The sequence below is a fragment of the Octopus sinensis genome, linkage group LG27 (assembly GCF_006345805.1).
Source record: "Octopus sinensis linkage group LG27, ASM634580v1, whole genome shotgun sequence".
Lineage (NCBI taxonomy): Eukaryota > Metazoa > Mollusca > Cephalopoda > Octopoda > Octopodidae > Octopus > Octopus sinensis.
In genome coordinates, this window is record NC_043023.1 from 11568903 (window position 1) to 11586507 (window position 17605).

Below are 17605 nucleotides of genomic sequence, written 5' to 3' on the forward strand. Positions count from 1 at the left end.
ATCATCGTCGTTTGTCACAGAGGGGACAAACAAGGACAAACGGATTAAGTCGATTACAATTGACCCCAGTGCGTAACTGGTCCTTAATTTATCGACCCCGAAAGGATGAAAGGCAAAGTCAACCTCGGCGTAATTTGAACTCAGAACGTAGCGGCCGACAAAATACCGCTAGGCATTTCGCCCAGCGTGGTAACGTTTCTGCCAGCTCGCCGCCTTGGGGTCTATATATCTACTTCTCGCTCACATGAAGGTTGCTGGCCCTGGGTCAAAATTTGAAATTTTTATCTGTTTCTTTATAACCCACAAAGGGGCTAAACATATAGGGGACAAACAAGGAGAGACTAGGTATTAAGTCGATTACATGGACCCAGTTCGTAACTGGTACTTAATTTATCGACCCCGAAAGGATGAAAGGCAAAGTCGACCTCGGCGGAATTTGAACCTAGAACGTAACGGCACACGAAATATCTATTTCTTTACTACCCACAAGAGGTTTAAACATAGAGGGGACAAACGGATTAAGTCGATTACATCGACCCAGTTCGTAACTGGTACTTAATTTATCGACTGCACAAACAAACAAAAGGGACACAGTGTAAATAACGGACAGAGCTATTGAAAAGGTTGCAAGACGAAACGAAAATTTTAGGGAAACAAAAATAAGAATAAGTGGAAATTTTATCGGTGAGTGTGTTAAATAATAAGGCACTAAAAGAGGATGACTCTTCCCAGACACAACAGAATTAATTAATGTGGTAGTCTTCAACCGTTCTCCTCACCTTTTACTAATTAATCATGCCACATTACTTTCATTTTACCAATTAATTTACTTTATATCACATATAAAAGTCGATTGTAGGTTTTCCTAAACAACAGATCAACATTTCAGTTAATTATTAATTAAGACGAGCAAATTATATTTTCCTAATTGTTGTCAGGTTCCCGCTTCGAAAAATAATTACTGTAACTTCGAGAGGGTTACATAAATCTATTCTTTACATTATCATTATTAGCATTATTATCACCGTTACAGCCTAAAAGTACATTTTTGTCAACTTACTGTATTCAGACATAAATAGCGAGTCAACGATCAGTAATTAAGCACCTTAATTAATAATTTAATTGGAGGTGGCAAAGTGGAGTCGAAGTTATTTCCCTTTATAAAGTTGTATTTCTTCAATTCTCCAATAGATGGCTGTACTGACTGGTCCGATTCGTTCCAGTTTTTTATCTTAATCCCAATTTCTTCAAATTTTGATCAGATTATTTTAAGAAAGTGTACTCATATATTCTGCTATAAAACTCTCGGTACTACTAGCGAAGACTGGAACCGGTGTGCGCCCACGCATGTCCGCGCTAGCTAGTCGTAAGTAGTCGATCCTACAACGACTTGCAAATGAGTTGAAGACAACCAATGGGTCTAATTAATGATCAGGACAAGAGGTAGGTGGGGCGTTTAGTGTAAATAAACAAACAAGAAAACATCAAAACAAAACACACACACACATATTATATATATATACGATGATGATGATGATGATGATACCTGAATGCTGTCCCTATTATGGATGATGTCCAAAAACTAAAAACTAGTGAAAGAATATATCACACATAAACACATATATAATATTTACTTGTATCGGTGTATATATACACACACCCCACACACGATTAAAAACTAAAGAATATGAAAACTAAAGAATATATCTCACACATTTTATTTGATTTGTGTAAAAAAATCATATACATTGTTCTAAGAAATAATTTATTTACTTACTTTAAAAAGTTCTTTTATTTTATTCTGTAAAATCAACTCATTTGCATACGCGCAAGTCGTTGTAGGATCAACTACTTACGACTAGCTAGCGTGGACACGCGACTGCGTGTGTGCGCGCACAGGGACCAGTCTTCGCTAGTAGTACCTAAAACTCTACCAGGTACGGATCATTTCGGTTTGAACGGCAGTTGGTACTAGTCGCGTAGACTGGACCCGGTGTGCGCATCCGCGCTAGCCAGTCGTAGGTAGTCGATCCTACAGCGACTTGCGTATGCAAATGATCTGATTTGCGCAACATTGCAAAACCTAAGTTAATAGCGAGCCCTTACTGGAGCTTAGGAAATATTTTTCAACGATATACGGTGTATATTATTTTAAAAACAATTGCGTTTTTTTTCGTTACAAAACAATTAGAAGCATTGAAAAAAAAGCAAAACAACCTTAAGGACAGTCAAACATTTTTTTTTTTCAAAGTAGACCATTCCCTTGTGTTTTCATCCCGTCGCAGACCCTGGAAGAAACACGCCGTCTTTAGCCTGTGACGTCATGTCCCACTTGGGGTCATTTCCTGTCGCCAACCCCTCTCCTTTCCCACCATACACCGACTTCAGCTTTATATATATAGATAATTCTAATTTTTTTTATGTTTTTGCATCTCTCTTCCCTTGCCTACACACTCTACGGCCACGAAGTTGGTCTGCTTGGTGGGAGGCGATTTAGTCTACTCTACTGCAGATCACACAACTTCGCCACCACAAACATAAATATCTTCATTGTTTAATTCCTGAGCAAGTGTCAAGTTATCTATTTAATAGTTTCTCCCATTTTCCGAAGTCGCTGGTCAAATAACTTTTCACCCATCACAGGAATTTTAGTACCAGAGGAACTGTTTTTACTGCCCAGCCACAATGTGTTAAACAATTTTCTTTGTCTTCTTATCATTTGTACATATATATATATATGTATATTCGACTGAGGTCTGGTGAACCAGACTCCAATCTGATCTGGCAGAGTTTCTACAGCTGGTTGGCATTAGGAAGGGCATCCAGCTGTAGAAACTCTGCCAGATCAGATTGGAGTCTGGTTTGCCAGACCTCAGTCAAATCGTCCAACCCATGCTAGCATGGAAAGTGGACGTTAAATGATGATGATTATTTGGTAGATTTCCATGACTACATTTCTGATGAGGTAGATTACGATGGTAATACTTTTTAGGTGTTTAGATTACGATTACATACAAATTTGTTGTCACAATTTTTTTCGGAGAAGTTGGAGTCCAGAAGAATTTCGGGTAAATTTTGATAATTTCACCCACAAGATTTTCATAAAGACAAACAAAAAAACTCAAATTTTTTGCACGGAATCAAGTACCCTGACCTCACAATGTGCTGCAAACTCCTTATTTTTGCTTGGAAAAAGTGGTGCGGACGCCCCCACCTCGGAATCAATGGAAATATATATTTTTTTCATTGGATGATGATGATGATATATATATATATATGTATACACACACATATATATGTGTGTGTGTGTGTGTGTGCATACGTACATATATATTTGAAGCACACAGCATAAACTGTGAACAAGTTAGCATTAGGAGAATACACCCAAAGAAACCCAAACAAATCAGATTGGAACCTAGTGCAGCATTATGGTTTGCTAGCTCATGTCACACTGTGCCACGCATGCCAGTAAAAAAATAAAAATTTCACTAAATGATAATGATGATAACAGAGACAATGATGAAAACACATAGACAAAATCAACTTCAGTGTAACCTTTTATTCGTTATTCCCTTTTCTTTATTCTCTCAAAACAAATTGCTCAAAAATCCAGAGCAATCATCTTCAGAAATCAAAGGCATTGTTGATATACTTCCATATATATACATGACATTCATGAATTTGATGTTGACATTATTGAAAATGAAGTCGATAACATCATATTTGAAGAGATAAAAATAGCCCAGTCTTTCAGCAGAAAAAAAATAGCCATAATTGTTGTAATAAAGATTAATACTGAATGGTTGCACTTTTGTGTGAATACTCACATGTGTACTTAAATGGCGTTTTTGAGAGAATGATTTACCACAGATATACAATGATATTGTTTTTCCCCAGTATGTATATGCTTATAATTAGTGAAGTCACTATTGTATGAGAATGATTTACCACATATATCACAATGATATGGTTTCTATCCTGCACTGGTGTTTAGTTAGGACACTTCTTCTAGAGAATGATTTACCACAGATATCACAATGATATGGTTTCTCCCCAGTATGAATAGACTTATGTCGAGATAAAGTGCTATTATCAGCAAATGATTTACCACAGACATCACAACTATATGGCTTCTCTCCTGTATGAATACGTTTATGTCGAGATAAAGTGCTATTATCAGAAACCGATTTACCACAGATATCACAACGATATGGCTTCTCTCTCCTGTATGAATACGTTTATGGACAGTCAAGTCACTATTACATGAAAATGATTTGCCACAGATATCACAACGATATGGCTTCTCTCCTGTATGAATACGTTTATGGACAGTCAAGAGACTTCTTCGAGAGAATGATTTACCACAGATATCACAACGATATGGCTTCTCTCCTGTATGAATACGTTTATGGACAGTCAAGTCACTATTACATGAAAATGATTTGCCACAGATATCACAACGATATGGCTTCTCTCCTGTATGAATACGTTTATGGATAGTCAAGAGACTTCTTCGAGAGAATGATTTACCACAGATATCACAACGATATGGCTTCTCTCCTGTATGAATACGTTTATGTTTAGTCAAGTCACTATTACATGAAAATGATTTGCCACAGATATCACAATGATATGGTTTTTCCCCAGTATGAATACGTTTATGGACAGTCAAGTCACAATTATAAGAAAATGATTTCCCACAGATATCACAACGATATGGTTTTTCCCCAATATGAAGGCGCTTGTGTTTATTGCAGTTATCACTTTCAATGAAGGATTTACCACAGACGTCATAATGATATGGCTTCTCTCCTGTATGAACACGTTTATGGACAGTCAGGTCACTATTATGAGAAAATGATTTACCACAGATATCACAACGATATGGCTTCTCTCCAGTATGAATACGTTTATGTTTAGTCAAGGCACTATTACAAGAGAATGATTTACCACAAATATCACAGTGATATGGTTTCTCTCCTGTATGAATACGTTTGTGAATGGTCAAGTAACTTTTTCGAGAGAATGATTTACCACAGACATCACAACGATATGGTTTCTCTCTTGTATCAGAGTTTTTAGGTTCAGTTAAATTATTCATTATGACAGGATAATTTGTCATATATATCACAATAATATTGTTTTTTCTTTTCTATGAATATGTTTGTGTCCATTTGCATCACGATTTTCAGGGAATAATTTAATGCTATGTCTCTTTCATCTGTGATCTTACTTAATATCTAAATTAGCAGGTGAAAACTGTCAGGTCCTTCGTAAAGTTATCCAAACTTGTAAAGCAATCACCTCCTCTACATTCCAGACAGTGAAGACAAGAAAAATATTTCGCTGTTGTTTGTCATATATTATATTTATATAGAAACGTTGATGTATAGATGAATGCTCCTTATAAATATATCGTCTTCCTTTAGTTGATGAAAGTCCATAAAAATATCAAAAGTCACATCTGAACGACAAAATTTCCTTTATGTCAACAAGATTTGATATTCTGAAATAGAAAAAGAAACAGTAAGGTAAAGAGGATAGTTAAGTGACATAGTAATTCAACATTGTAAATATTACATGAACACTATCAGTCATTTAATGTCAATGTTTACAGGGGTCAGAGTTCATTGAGGCGTTGAAACATTGGTATACCCACACAAGTTTACTACACACACTCACCTTTACAACCATTCAGAAAAATGTTTGATTTAAGACTTCATGTAGCCCGACCGGAATTCCCTTTTCTGGACCAGCTCGCTAGTTAGCCGGCAGTGAAGGTCCCTGTCTTCATGATGTCTATGATGAGCCCATGGGCAGTGCCCTACACATCATTAGGATCTTTTTGCTTTGACCGGCAGATTTTCAAAATAATTTCTATGTAACTAAAAAATTTTAAACTTCGTATACTGGTAGAATGTGCTTATAAAACATCTTTTTCTCTTGGCATTCTTGAGAAAATTCTGTAGTTTGTAATATTTGTTGTTTAATTTCTTGCATTTCACAGCAATTTCAACCAATCAAAGACGTCTATTGATGTGAAAACGATTTCAGCCGTAACATTTACCGACGGCGTCATGTGAAAATATCCCTGATTTTTATGAGAAAAAAGATACCCTGTGGCCATAAACTGAGGGGTCACTCGTAAACAGAGCTGGATAACAAAACCGTTCCCTCTTTAGTGTCCACCCATAATTATGACCCTAGTATCGATCTATTGCATTTGAATCTGTTTTAGGGTTAGGGTTGGGGGGAAGGGTATCTTTTTTTCTTCAGAAATGTAAATAAACCCAATCTGTTTCTTAAACGAATATATAATATGTAACAGGGACATTTTCATATAACGCAGCCAGAGATCGTTTTCACCTCAATAGGCGTCATTGATTGGTTGAAATTGCCGAAATGGCAGAAATTAAACAACAAATATGTTTCAAACTACAGAATTTTCTCAAGAAAACCAAGAGAAGATGTTTTATAAACACATTCTACCAGTATATGAAGATTAATTTATTTTTAGTTACATAGAAATTATTTTTAAAAATCTGTCGGTCAAAGTGAAAAGATCCTAATGATGTGTAGGGCACTATTATCATCATCATTATTTTCTTTACACGGAATGGAATGAAATACAAAGCCGACCTCGGCAGAAAGTCCTCAGTTCAAATACGGATGAGATCGACTTTATCTTTCATCTCTTCCGGGGAAAAAACCGGGATCCATGCAATCGACTGATCGCTCGTATTAAAGATTGCTGACCCTGGGCCAGTTTTGAAATCATCATCATCATTACTATTATTAATATAACATTACATTAAATCTTTATCAACTTACCGTTTTATCAATGCCTCATAAACAACAGGATAACATATATTAATGTGGAATTCTTCAATCGGACTCCTCACATTCTACTAATTAATTACGCTGTTTTATTATCATTTACCAATTAATTTCAGTTCTATCACATGTAACAGACGGTCGTAGTATTTTATAAACAACAAATCAACATTTCAGGTGCAAAGTTATTAATTAAGTCGAAGAAATATATTTTCCTAATTTTGTTACGTTTTCGGTTCGAAAAATAATTACTGTAACATCGAGAGGTTCACATAATTCTATTATTTACATTATTATTATTATCATTACAGCCTTAAAGTAAATCTTTCTCAACTTACCGTTTTATCAATGCCTCATTAACAACGGGACAACGTTAATTAATGTGGTATTCTTCAATCGGTTTCTTCTCATTTTACTAATTAATTTTGCCACATTACATTCATTTTTACAAACTAATTTACTAAATATCACATGTAACAGTCGATCATAGGTTTTCATAAATAACAGATCAACATTTCAGTTCGGAAGTTATTAATTAAGACGAACAAATATTTTTCCTAATTGTTGTCAGGTTCCCGCTTCGAAAAATAATTACTGTAACATCGAGAGGTTCACAGAATTCTATTATTTACCTTATTATTAGTAGTATTATCAACACTATTACAGCCTTAAAGTAAATCTTTGTCCACTTACCGAATTCACAAATAAACAGCGACTCAGTGATCGGTAATTAAGCACATTAATTAGCTTTTTTGGCCACGAGGTTGATGTGGTGCAGAAGTTGTTTCCCCTGATATAATTGTATTTCCTTAATTCTCCAATAGAGAGCGCTACTGACTCGTTGGATTCGTTCCGGTTTTTCTTTTTACTTTGTCCCATTCTGTCAATAACTTCATCTTCAAGTTCTTTTAAAATTCTCACCAGATTATTTTAAGAAAGTGTCCTTGTATATTCTACCCTATGACCGTTTCCAGGACACAACTTCATCCCGTCGCAGACCCTGGAGAAAGAGGCCGTCTTTAACCTGTGACATCATGTCCCAGTTAGGGTCCTTTCCTGTTGCCAACCCCTCTCCTTACCCGCTATACACAGACTTCAGCTTTTATATATATAGATAATTCTCATTTTTTTTGGTTTTAGCATCTCTCTTCCCTTGCCTACACTAGGCAATGACTTTCCCAACATGTCAAATCAAGCTCTAGAGAGCTTATTTATTGCTTCAGCTTATCCTTATACCTAAGGCCAGGCTGTCATGATATCCCTCTATTTGTTGGACTCACTGAAGAATTTTTGTAATGCAGTCATTTTCCATTTCGAAAACATGTCCTAACCATCTACACTGAATTCTCATCAGTATACAAGTGAGACCATAACCCGTGGCCTCTACATGGGATGTAGCCAGCCCACTTATGCATACCTTTCCTTCTTGAGACACAAAACTCTATTTGTGAAGACCTGTTGAGGCAAGTGAGAATCGAAATCGATCAACATCAATGGTAATTGCAGCTGTGATACCAGTGCCGGTGGTACATAAGAGAACCATCCGAACGTGGCCGTTGCCACCGCCGCTCCGACTGGCTTCGTGCTGGTGGAACGTAAAAAGCACCATCCATTCATGGCCATTGCCAGCGTCGCCTTGCCCCCCATGCCGGTGGCATGTAAAAAGCACCCACTACACTCACGGAGTGGTTGGCGTTAGGAAGGGCATCCAGCCGTAGAAACATTGCCAGATCAGACTGGGCCTGGTGCAGCCTTCAGGCTTTCCAGACCCAAATTGAACCGTCCAACCACCCATGCTAGCATGGAAAGCGGATGCTAAACGATGATGATGATGCTTTGGATGCTGGACATATTACATTTTTTTTAAGATTTTCACATCGGATATCTTATCTTGCAATTTTGTAGCATATGGAGTGTAAACGGCAATTGTGAAAAGTTTCATGTTTTTTTCTTTATTTCCCTCAAGAAGATTTGTATACAAGTTTTGTGTACACCTATTTTTGTAATTAGACTGACATCATGTTCACACACACATCAAATTAAATTCAAAACTAAAAGAGCTACTACTGGTTTCATGTTAGCATGATACTTGCAGAGGGATATTTATAAAACACACCATGTATCTTAAGGGCATACAGCCAAATCTGGAGCAGTACTCTGGCTTGACAGCTCTTGTAACACTTTCCCACCTGATCCTGCATAGAAAACGTTAAAGGATGATGATGATGATGATGATGATGATGACGAAAACACAACAAAGACAAAATCAATGTCACTCAAAACTTTTATTCCTTATTCCCATTCCTTTATTCTCTCATAACAAATTCCTCAAAAATCCAGCACAATCTTCTTCAGAAATCAAAGTCATCTCTGTGTTGATATATTTAGATATATAAATGATATTGAAGTTGAGATTCATGAATTTCATGTTGACATCCAAGAAACTGAAGTTGATAATGTCAAGCATGAAGAGGAATAAACCCTGTCTTTTAGCAGACAAAATATTCATAATTGTTGTCCTGTTGTCATAAATTTTAATATTGATACGGTTACACTTGTGAATGAACACTCACATGTGTACTTGAGAGGCCTTTTTGAGAGAATGACTCACCACAGATGTCACAAGGATTTGGCTTCCCTTCTGTATTAATATCCTTGTGACTAGTTAAAAAATTATTTTCAGCAAATGATTTACCACAGATGTTACAGTGATATGGATTTTCCCCAATTTTGAATATGTTTGTTACTCTTGCTAGAGAATGATTCACCAGATATCACAATCATCTGGCTTCTCCCCTGTATGTGTACGTTTGTGTCTAGACAAGATTCCACTTTGAGAGAATGATTTACCACAGATATCACAGTGATATGGTTTCTCACTTGTATGAATCCGTTTGTGTTGTGTTAATGAACTACTTTGAGGGAATGATTTACCACAGTAATCACAATGATATGGCTTCTCTCCTGTATGAATACGTTTATGGACAGTCAAGTCACCATTACAAGAAAATGATTTGCCACAGATATCACAACGATATGGTTTTTCCCCAGTATGAATACGTTTGTGACGAGTGACAGTGTTATTTCTGAAAATGATTTACCGCAGATGTCACACTGGTATGGTATGGATTTTCCCCAGTATGAATGCGTTTGTGACGAGTCAATTGACTATTTCTAGTGAATGATTTACCACAAATATCACACTGATATAACTTTTCCCCAGTATGAATACGTTTGTGATCAGTCAAACAACTACTTGTTGGGAATGCTTTATCACAGATATTACAATGATATGGCCTCTCTCCTGTATGAACACGTTTGTGAGAAGTTAAATTGCTACTCTCAGCAAATGATTTGCCACAGATATTACAATGATACGGCTTCTCTCTCTGTATGAATACGTTTGTGTTTAATCAAGCCGCTGCTTCCAGAAAATGATCTACCACAGATATTACATTGATATGGCTTTTCACCTGTATGAATACGTTTGTGACAAGTGAGAGTGTTATTTCTGGGAAACGATTTACCGCAGATATCACAATGATAAGGATTTTCCTCAGTATGAATAAGTTTGTGACGAGTGAGTGTTATAACTGGAAAAGGATTTACCACGGATATCACATTGGTATGGATTTTCCCCAGTATGTGACAAGTCAATTGACTATTTCCAGTGAACGATTTATCACAGATATTACAATGAAATGGCTTCTCTCCTGTATGTGTGAACGTGTGTGTAGTCAAGGCACTCCTTTCAGAGAATGACCCACCACAAATATCACGGTGATATGGTTTCTCTCCTCTATGTACGCGTCTGTGTGATTTCAAGTTACCAGACTGAGAAAATGATTTACCACAGATATCACAATGATATGGTTTTTCCCCAGTATGAATACGTTTATGTCTACATAATTCACTCTTACCAGTGAATGATTTACCACAGATATTACAAAGATATGCTTTATCTCTTTTATGTGTAGGTTTGTGCTTAGTCAAGTCATCACTTTGAGAGAAAGATTTACCACAGATATCACAATGATATGGTTTTTCCCCAGTATGAACGTGCTTGTGTCTAGTCAAGTCACTGTTTGCAGCGAATGATTTATCACAAATATCACAATGATATGGCTCCTCTCCTGTATGTGTACATTTGTGTTTAGGCAAGTCACTACTTTGAGAAAATGATTTACCACAGATATCACAATGATACGTTTTTTCCCCTGTATGAATACATTTGTGACAATTCAATTCACTATTTCTAGAGAATGATTTACCACAGATTCTACAATGAAATGGTTTTTCTCCTGTATGAGTAAGTCTGTGCCTAGTCAATTGACTACTTCGAGAGAATGATTTACAACAGATATCACAATGATATGGCTTCTCACCTGTATGAACATGTTTGTGTGATTTCAAGGTACCAGACTCAGAAAATGATTTACCACAGATATCACACTGATATGGTTTTTCTCCAGTATGAACGTGCTTGTGTCTAGCCAAGTCACCGTTTGCAGTGAATGATTTACCACAGATATCAAAATGATATGGCTTCTCACCTGTATGAACACGTCTGTGTCTAGTTAAAGCACCAATTTGAGAAAATGATCTATCACATAAATCGCAGGGATATGGTTTTTCACCAGTATGAATACGTCTATGAGTAGTCAACTGACTATTACAAGAGAATGATTTACCACAGGTATCGCAATGACACGGTTTTTCTCCTGTATGTGTATGTGTATGAACAGACAAGTGACTTCTCTGACGAAATGAATTTCCACAGATATCACAACGATATGGCTTCTCACCCGTATGAATATATCTGTGTCTAATCAAGTTACTTCTTCGAGGGAATGATTTTTCACAGACATCACAATGATATGGCCTCTCACCCGTATGAATACATCTGTGTCTAGTCAAGTTACTTTTTTGAGAGAATGATTTTCCACAGACATCACAGGAACATGGTTTCTCTTTTGTACCAGGGTTTTTAGATTTAGTTAAATTATTCATTATGGGAGAATAATTTGTCATATATATCACAAAGATATTGTCGTTGTCATTAGTATGTATATGCTTGTGTTGTGTCACTATTTTCTGGGAAGAACTTAATACTATGTTTCTTTCATCTGTGATCTTACTTAATACCTAAATTAGCAGGTGAAAATTGTCAGGTCCTTCGTAAAGTTATCCAAACTTGTAAAGCAATCACCTCCTCTACATTCCAGACAGTGAAGACAAGAAACAATATTTTGCTGTTGTTTGTCATAGATTATATCAATATAAAAAGGTTGATGTATAGATGAAGACTCCTTATAAATATATTGTCCTTCTTTAGTTGATGAAAGTCCATAAAAATATCAGAGGTACATCTGAACGACAAGATTTCTTTTATGTCAACAGGATGTGATATTCTGAAATAGAAAAAAAAGAGTCAGTGAGATAAGGAGGATAGTTAAGTGACATAGCAATTCAACATTTTCAAATTTTGCATCAATACTGTCATCCGTTTAATGTCAATGTTCGCAAGGGTCGGAGTTCATTGAAGCGTTGAAAGACTGGCATACCTACACAACTTTTACTCTTACTCGTTCCAGTCATTTGACAGTGGCCATGCTGGAGCACCGCCTTTTAGTCAAGTAAATCGATCCCAGGACTTACTGTTTGGAAGCCAAGTACTTATTCTATCGTTCACTTTGGCCGAATCGCTAAGTTACGGGGACATAAACACACCAGCATCGGTTGGCAAGCGATGTTGGGAAGACAAACACAGACACACACACACATATACAAAGGGCTTCTTTCAGTTTCCGTCTACGAAATCCATTCACAAGGTTTAGGTCGGCCCTACACCTACCTTCCTCATACCTTTCAGAAAAATTCATGTTTGATATATCTAAGACAATCGAGCTTATTTTCTCAATCTTTCTATACATTTTAACAGTTTGCAGTAACTTCCGCTGACCTCGGAAGGAAGATGCTGTTTTTAACCTGTCGCCTCCTGACGTGATGTCATTTCGTGACCCTTCCTGACGCCTTCAACTAACACTATCTTCTCCGAGACCCTGCGGTGCAAGTTGACCAAAATTGAGAGTATGATAGAAGGCTTGCTCTTCCTTCTGTAGAAGAAAAAATTGAAATCGGACCATGTTAACACCTAAAATTATTTACATCAAAAAGGTGCTTTTTTTCTATGAAAAGCCCTATTTTTTACGATGTATGGCAGGTTTGGTAGCCTTCAACTAACACTATCTTCTTCGAGACCCTGCGGCGCATGTTGACCAAAATTGAGAGTATGATAAAAGAAGACTTGCTCTTCCTTCCGTAGAAGAAAAAATTCAAATCGGACCATGTTAACACCAAAAATTACTTACATCAAAAAGGTGCTCTTTTTCTATGAAAATCCTTATTTTTTACGATTTTTTAACTGCTGTGTCATCATTTTCTGGTGTATTTCAACCAGAAAAATGTTTACTTAAAGAGAATAACAAGCTACATAATGTAAAATTTTTCCTTTTCAAAAATTCCAATTCTAAAGGGTCGAAAAGAAAACAAGTCCGAGCAAAGCTGGGCTATACTGCAAGTATATATATATATAATGTGTAAGGCATACATCCATAGTCATTTACGTATGCAAAAAAAACCAGCAGATACCCAGCTTTGCTCGGGATTAAAATAGCATACTTTGTAAATATGTTACAGTATTTTCAAATCATGTGAAAGTACAGTATTGATGATGTAACATTTGTGGAGTAAATGATGGGCTAATTCGACTAAGCGACATGTCGTGAGTTCGTTTGGAGGATTCCTGGCCAGGCCCTAACCTGTCATGGAAAATTGGGGTACGTGATTCTTGAGGGCACTGAAAAGCTGTCAATGGATACAATCTCCATTGCAGCCGTATGCTTGACAGTCGAATAAATGTAGGTGCAATGAGATATTGTACGTAAATGGGGTCATTCCAGAAAGGGGCGGCAACGGGGAGGTAAGCTATTGAAATGTTGCAGAAGGCGATGGGTTGACATTGAACTTCTCGTGTTTTTTTTATAGAAAAAGAAATATAATGTGAGCCTATGTAGAAATGAATCTCTCTCTATATAAAGCTGAAATTGTCTGTGTATGGCAGGTTTGGTAGCCTTCAACTAACACTATCTCCTCCGAGACCCTGCGGCGCAAGTTGACGAAAATTGAGAGTATGATAGAAGAAGGCTTGCTCTTCCTTCCGTAGAAGAAAAACTTCAAATTGGACCATATTAACACCAAAAATTATTTATATCAAACAGGTGCTTTTTTTCTATGAAAATCCCTATTTTTTACGATCTTTTGACTGCTGTGTCAACATTTTTCGGTGTATTTCAACCAGAAAAATGTTCACTTAAAGAGAATAACAAGCTACATAATGTAAAATTATTACTTTTCAAAAAATTCCAATTCTAAAGGGTCGAAACAAACCCGAGCAACTCCGGGCAATACTGCTAGTTATTTGATAAAAGAAGGCGTGGATGGTGGGACTAATTGGAAAATATATTTTCTTACCGAATTCCATGCAGGAAACTGATTTGTTGGGGCAGCTTTCAGCTTCGTTCAGAAGTGTAATTCCTACAAAACCTCTTAGTAAGCAATATTCTTTGCTGTTATGGTGTTTTATTATGATTGCGGGCTTCTGGTATAATCGCTTAACAACCATCAATTCAGCAACACAAAATTCCGATAACGCTTCTCAAACGGCCTCTGTTCGTTGCAACTCTAGCACGCATGCGTACTTATACACTTTAGACCAGTCGATTAACAGGGGTGTTCGCCGATTCCAACACAACATCTCCCCCTTTTCTGTTCGAATTTCCCTGAGAGTCAATACTTTCATTTTATTATAATAATAATAATAATAATAATTGTGTACAGTGCTCAGGTGCACTACAACTCATCTAAAGTGTATATATAATCAGGTGTAGTTTTGGCGGATTTCGGAAAGCATGAGGGCCTTAAAGGATGCAGTGTCATGGCAGTCAACAACTGACGCAGGCAGTTTTTTCCATCCTTCAGCAACTCTGAGCGTGAAAAAATGTTTCCGAGGCGGCGAACTGGCAGAAACGTTAGCACGCCGGGCGAAATGCGTAGCAGTATTTCGTCTACCGTTACGTTCTGGGTTCAAATTCCGCCAAGGTCGACTTGCCTTTCATCCTTTCGAGGTCGATAAATTAAGTACCAGTTACGCACTGGAGTCGATGTAATCGACTTAATTCGTTTGTCCCCTTGTGGGTAGTAAAGAAATATATTTCATTACCACCTTTCTCTCCACCCCACGCCCTTTTTGTTACTTCCTCGGTGAGAAATTGTAATATTTTTTTCTTTTTGATTCAACTTTCAACAGTTCCGGGATCTTTTCGGTTTGAACGGCAGTTTTTTCTAGCGGTGTCATGAAATTGTCACCCATAATTATGACCCTAGTATCGATCTATTGCATTTCAATCTGTTTTAGGGTTAGGCTTACGGGTGGGAGGAAGGGTATCTTTTTTTCTTCAGAAATGTAAATAAACCCAATCTGTTTCTTAAACGAGGGACATATTCATACGGCACAGAATGTTTTTTTACCTCAATGGACGTCAGTGATTGGTTGAAATTGTAGAAATGGTGTAAATACACTTAAATCAGGTGATTAGGACCAAGATTTTTATGCCATGCAAATGGATCTAGGCAATGACTTTCCCAACATGTCAAATCAGGCTCTAGAGAGTTTATTTATTGCTCCAGCTTATCCTTATACCTAAGGCCAGGCTGTCATGATATCCCTCTATTTGTTGGACACACTGAAGAATTTTTGTAAAGCAGTCATTTTCCATTTCGAAAACATGTCCTAACCATCTACACTGAATTCTCATCAGTATACAAGTGAGACCATGACCCGTGGCCCTTACATGGGATGCAGCCAGTCCACTTATGCATACCTTTCCTTCTTGGGACGCAAAACTCTACTTGTGAAGACCTGTTGAGGCAAGTGAAAATCGAAATCGATCAACATCAATGGTAATTGCAGCTGCGATACCAGTGCCGGTGGCACGTAAAAGAACCATCCGAAAGTGGCCGTTGCCAGCGCCGCCCCGACTGGTGGAACGTAAAAAGCACCATCCATTCATGGCCATTGCCAGCCTTGCCTGGCCCCCCATGCCGGTGGCACATAAAAAGCACCCACTACACTCAAGGAGTGGTTGGCGTTAGGAAGGGCATCCAGCCGCAGAAACATTGCCAGACCAGACTGGACCTGGTGCAGCCTTCAGGCTTCCCAAACCCAAATTGAACCGTACAACCCATGCTAGCATGGAAAGTGGACACTAAACGATGATGATGATGATGCTTTGGATGCTGGACATATTACACTTTTCTAAGATTTTCACATCGGATATCTTATCTTGCAATTTTGTAGCATATAGAGTGTAAACGGCAATTGTGAAAAGTTTGAATTTTTTTTTCTTTATTTCCCTCTAGAAGATTTGTATACAAGTTTTGTGTACACCTATTTTTGTAATTAGACTGACATCATGTTCACACACACATCAAATTAAATCCCAAACCAAAAGAGCTACTACTGGTTTCATGTTAGCATGATACTTGCAGCGGGATATTTATAAAACACACCATGTATCTTAAGGGCATACAGCCAAATCTGGAGCAGTACTCTGGCTTGACAGCTCTTGTAACACTTTCCCACCTGATCCTGCATAGAAAACGTTAAAGGATGATGATGATGATGATGATGATGATGACGATGACGAAAACACAACAAAGACAAAATCAATGTCACTCAAAACTTTTATTCCTTATTCCCATTCCTTTATTCTCTCATAATAAAATTCCTCAAAAATCCAGCACAATCATCTTCAGAAACCAAAGTCATCTCTGTGTTGATATATTTAGATATATAAATGATATTGAAGTTGTGATTCATGAATTTCATGTTGACATCCAAGAAACTGAAGTTGATAATGTCAAGCTTGAAGAGGGATAAACCCTGTCTTTTAGCAGACAAAATATTCATAATTGTTGTCATGTTTCAATAAATTTTGATATCGATACGGTTACACTTGTGTATGAATACTCACATGTGTACATAAGAGGCCTTTTGCAGAGAATGGTTAACCACAGATATGACACTGATATGGTTTTTCCCCCAGTATGAATAGGTTTGTTACTATTGCTACAGAATAATTCACCAGATATCACAATCATGTGGCTTCTTGACTGTATGGGTACGTTTGTGTTTAGACAAGCCCACATTTTGGGAGAATGATTTACCACAGATATTACAATGATATGGCTTCTCACCAGTATGAATACGTTTGTGATTATTTAAAGTATTGTCGTGAGAAAATGATTTACCACAAATATCACACTGATATGGGTATTCCTCAGTATGAATACGCTTGTGATCAGTCAAATAAGTATTTCTAGTGAAAGATTTATCACAAATATCACAATGAAATGGCTTCTCTCCTGTATGTGTGAATGTGTGTGTAGTCAAGGTACTCCTTTTAGAGAATGACCAACCACAAATATTACAGTGATATGGCTTCTCTCCTGTATGAACATGTTTGTGTGGTTTCTTCCCTTGCCTACACACTCTACGGCCACGAAGTTGGTCTGCTTGGCGGGAGGCGATTTAGGCTACTCTACTTCAAATCACACAACTTCGCCACCACAAACATAAATATCTTCATTGTTTAATTCCTGAGCAAATGTCAAGTTATCTATTTAATAGTTTCTCCCATTTTCCGAAGTC

The 17605-nt window shown here is 37.2% G+C and overlaps 3 protein-coding genes and 2 long non-coding RNA genes across 5 annotated transcripts in view; 1 reads left to right on the forward strand and 4 right to left on the reverse strand.

Annotated features, from left to right (window-relative positions):
• LOC118768206 (zinc finger protein 239-like) overlaps positions 1-17605 on the forward strand; it is a 113136-nt gene that overhangs the window by 45973 nt on the left and 49558 nt on the right. The window lies entirely within an intron of this gene.
• LOC118768080 (zinc finger protein 675-like) lies at positions 3939-5101 on the reverse strand. Its single transcript, XM_036513877.1, has 3 exons — positions 5050-5101; positions 4363-4893; positions 3939-4192 (listed from the first exon to the last, which is right to left on the reverse strand). The coding sequence occupies exons 1-3, from the start codon at positions 5099-5101 to the stop codon at positions 3957-3959; spliced, it is 819 nt and encodes a 272-aa protein (XP_036369770.1). The 3' UTR covers positions 3939-3956.
• LOC118768233 lies at positions 5357-6922 on the reverse strand. The gene is made up of 2 exons (XR_005004062.1): positions 6832-6922; positions 5357-5506 (listed from the first exon to the last, which is right to left on the reverse strand). It is a non-coding gene; the product is annotated as an uncharacterized LOC118768233 (long non-coding RNA).
• Positions 9384-11844, reverse strand: LOC115225032 (zinc finger protein 708-like). The gene is made up of 4 exons (XM_036513878.1): positions 11640-11844; positions 11388-11555; positions 10308-10427; positions 9384-9586 (listed from the first exon to the last, which is right to left on the reverse strand). Exons 1-4 carry the CDS (start codon positions 11842-11844, stop codon positions 9384-9386), a joined length of 696 nt encoding a protein of 231 aa, XP_036369771.1.
• On the reverse strand, positions 12111-14577 carry LOC118768242. Its single transcript, XR_005004071.1, has 2 exons — positions 14368-14577; positions 12111-12245 (listed from the first exon to the last, which is right to left on the reverse strand). It is a non-coding gene; the product is annotated as an uncharacterized LOC118768242 (long non-coding RNA).

Coding starts and splice junctions, on each gene's coding strand:
- LOC118768080 (XM_036513877.1), bottom strand. CDS start 5,101: ATGAATAATTTAACTGAACCTAAAAACTCTGATACAAGAGAGAAACCA. Junction 4,894..5,049: donor TACAAGAGAGAAACCATATC/GTTGTGATGTCT, acceptor TTCATACTGGAG/AGAAGCCATATCGTTGTGAT. Junction 4,193..4,362: donor ATATCGTTGTGATATCTGTG/GTAAATCATTCT, acceptor GTGATATCTGTG/GTAAATCGGTTTCTGATAAT.
- LOC115225032 (XM_036513878.1), bottom strand. CDS start 11,844: ATGAATAATTTAACTAAATCTAAAAACCCTGGTACAAAAGAGAAACCA. Junction 11,556..11,639: donor ACACAGATATATTCATACGG/GTGAGAAGCCAT, acceptor ATACACATACAG/GAGAAAAACCGTGTCATTGC. Junction 9,587..10,307: donor TCACAAACGTATTCATACAG/GTGAAAAGCCAT, acceptor ATCATTCTCTAG/CAAGAGTAACAAACATATTC.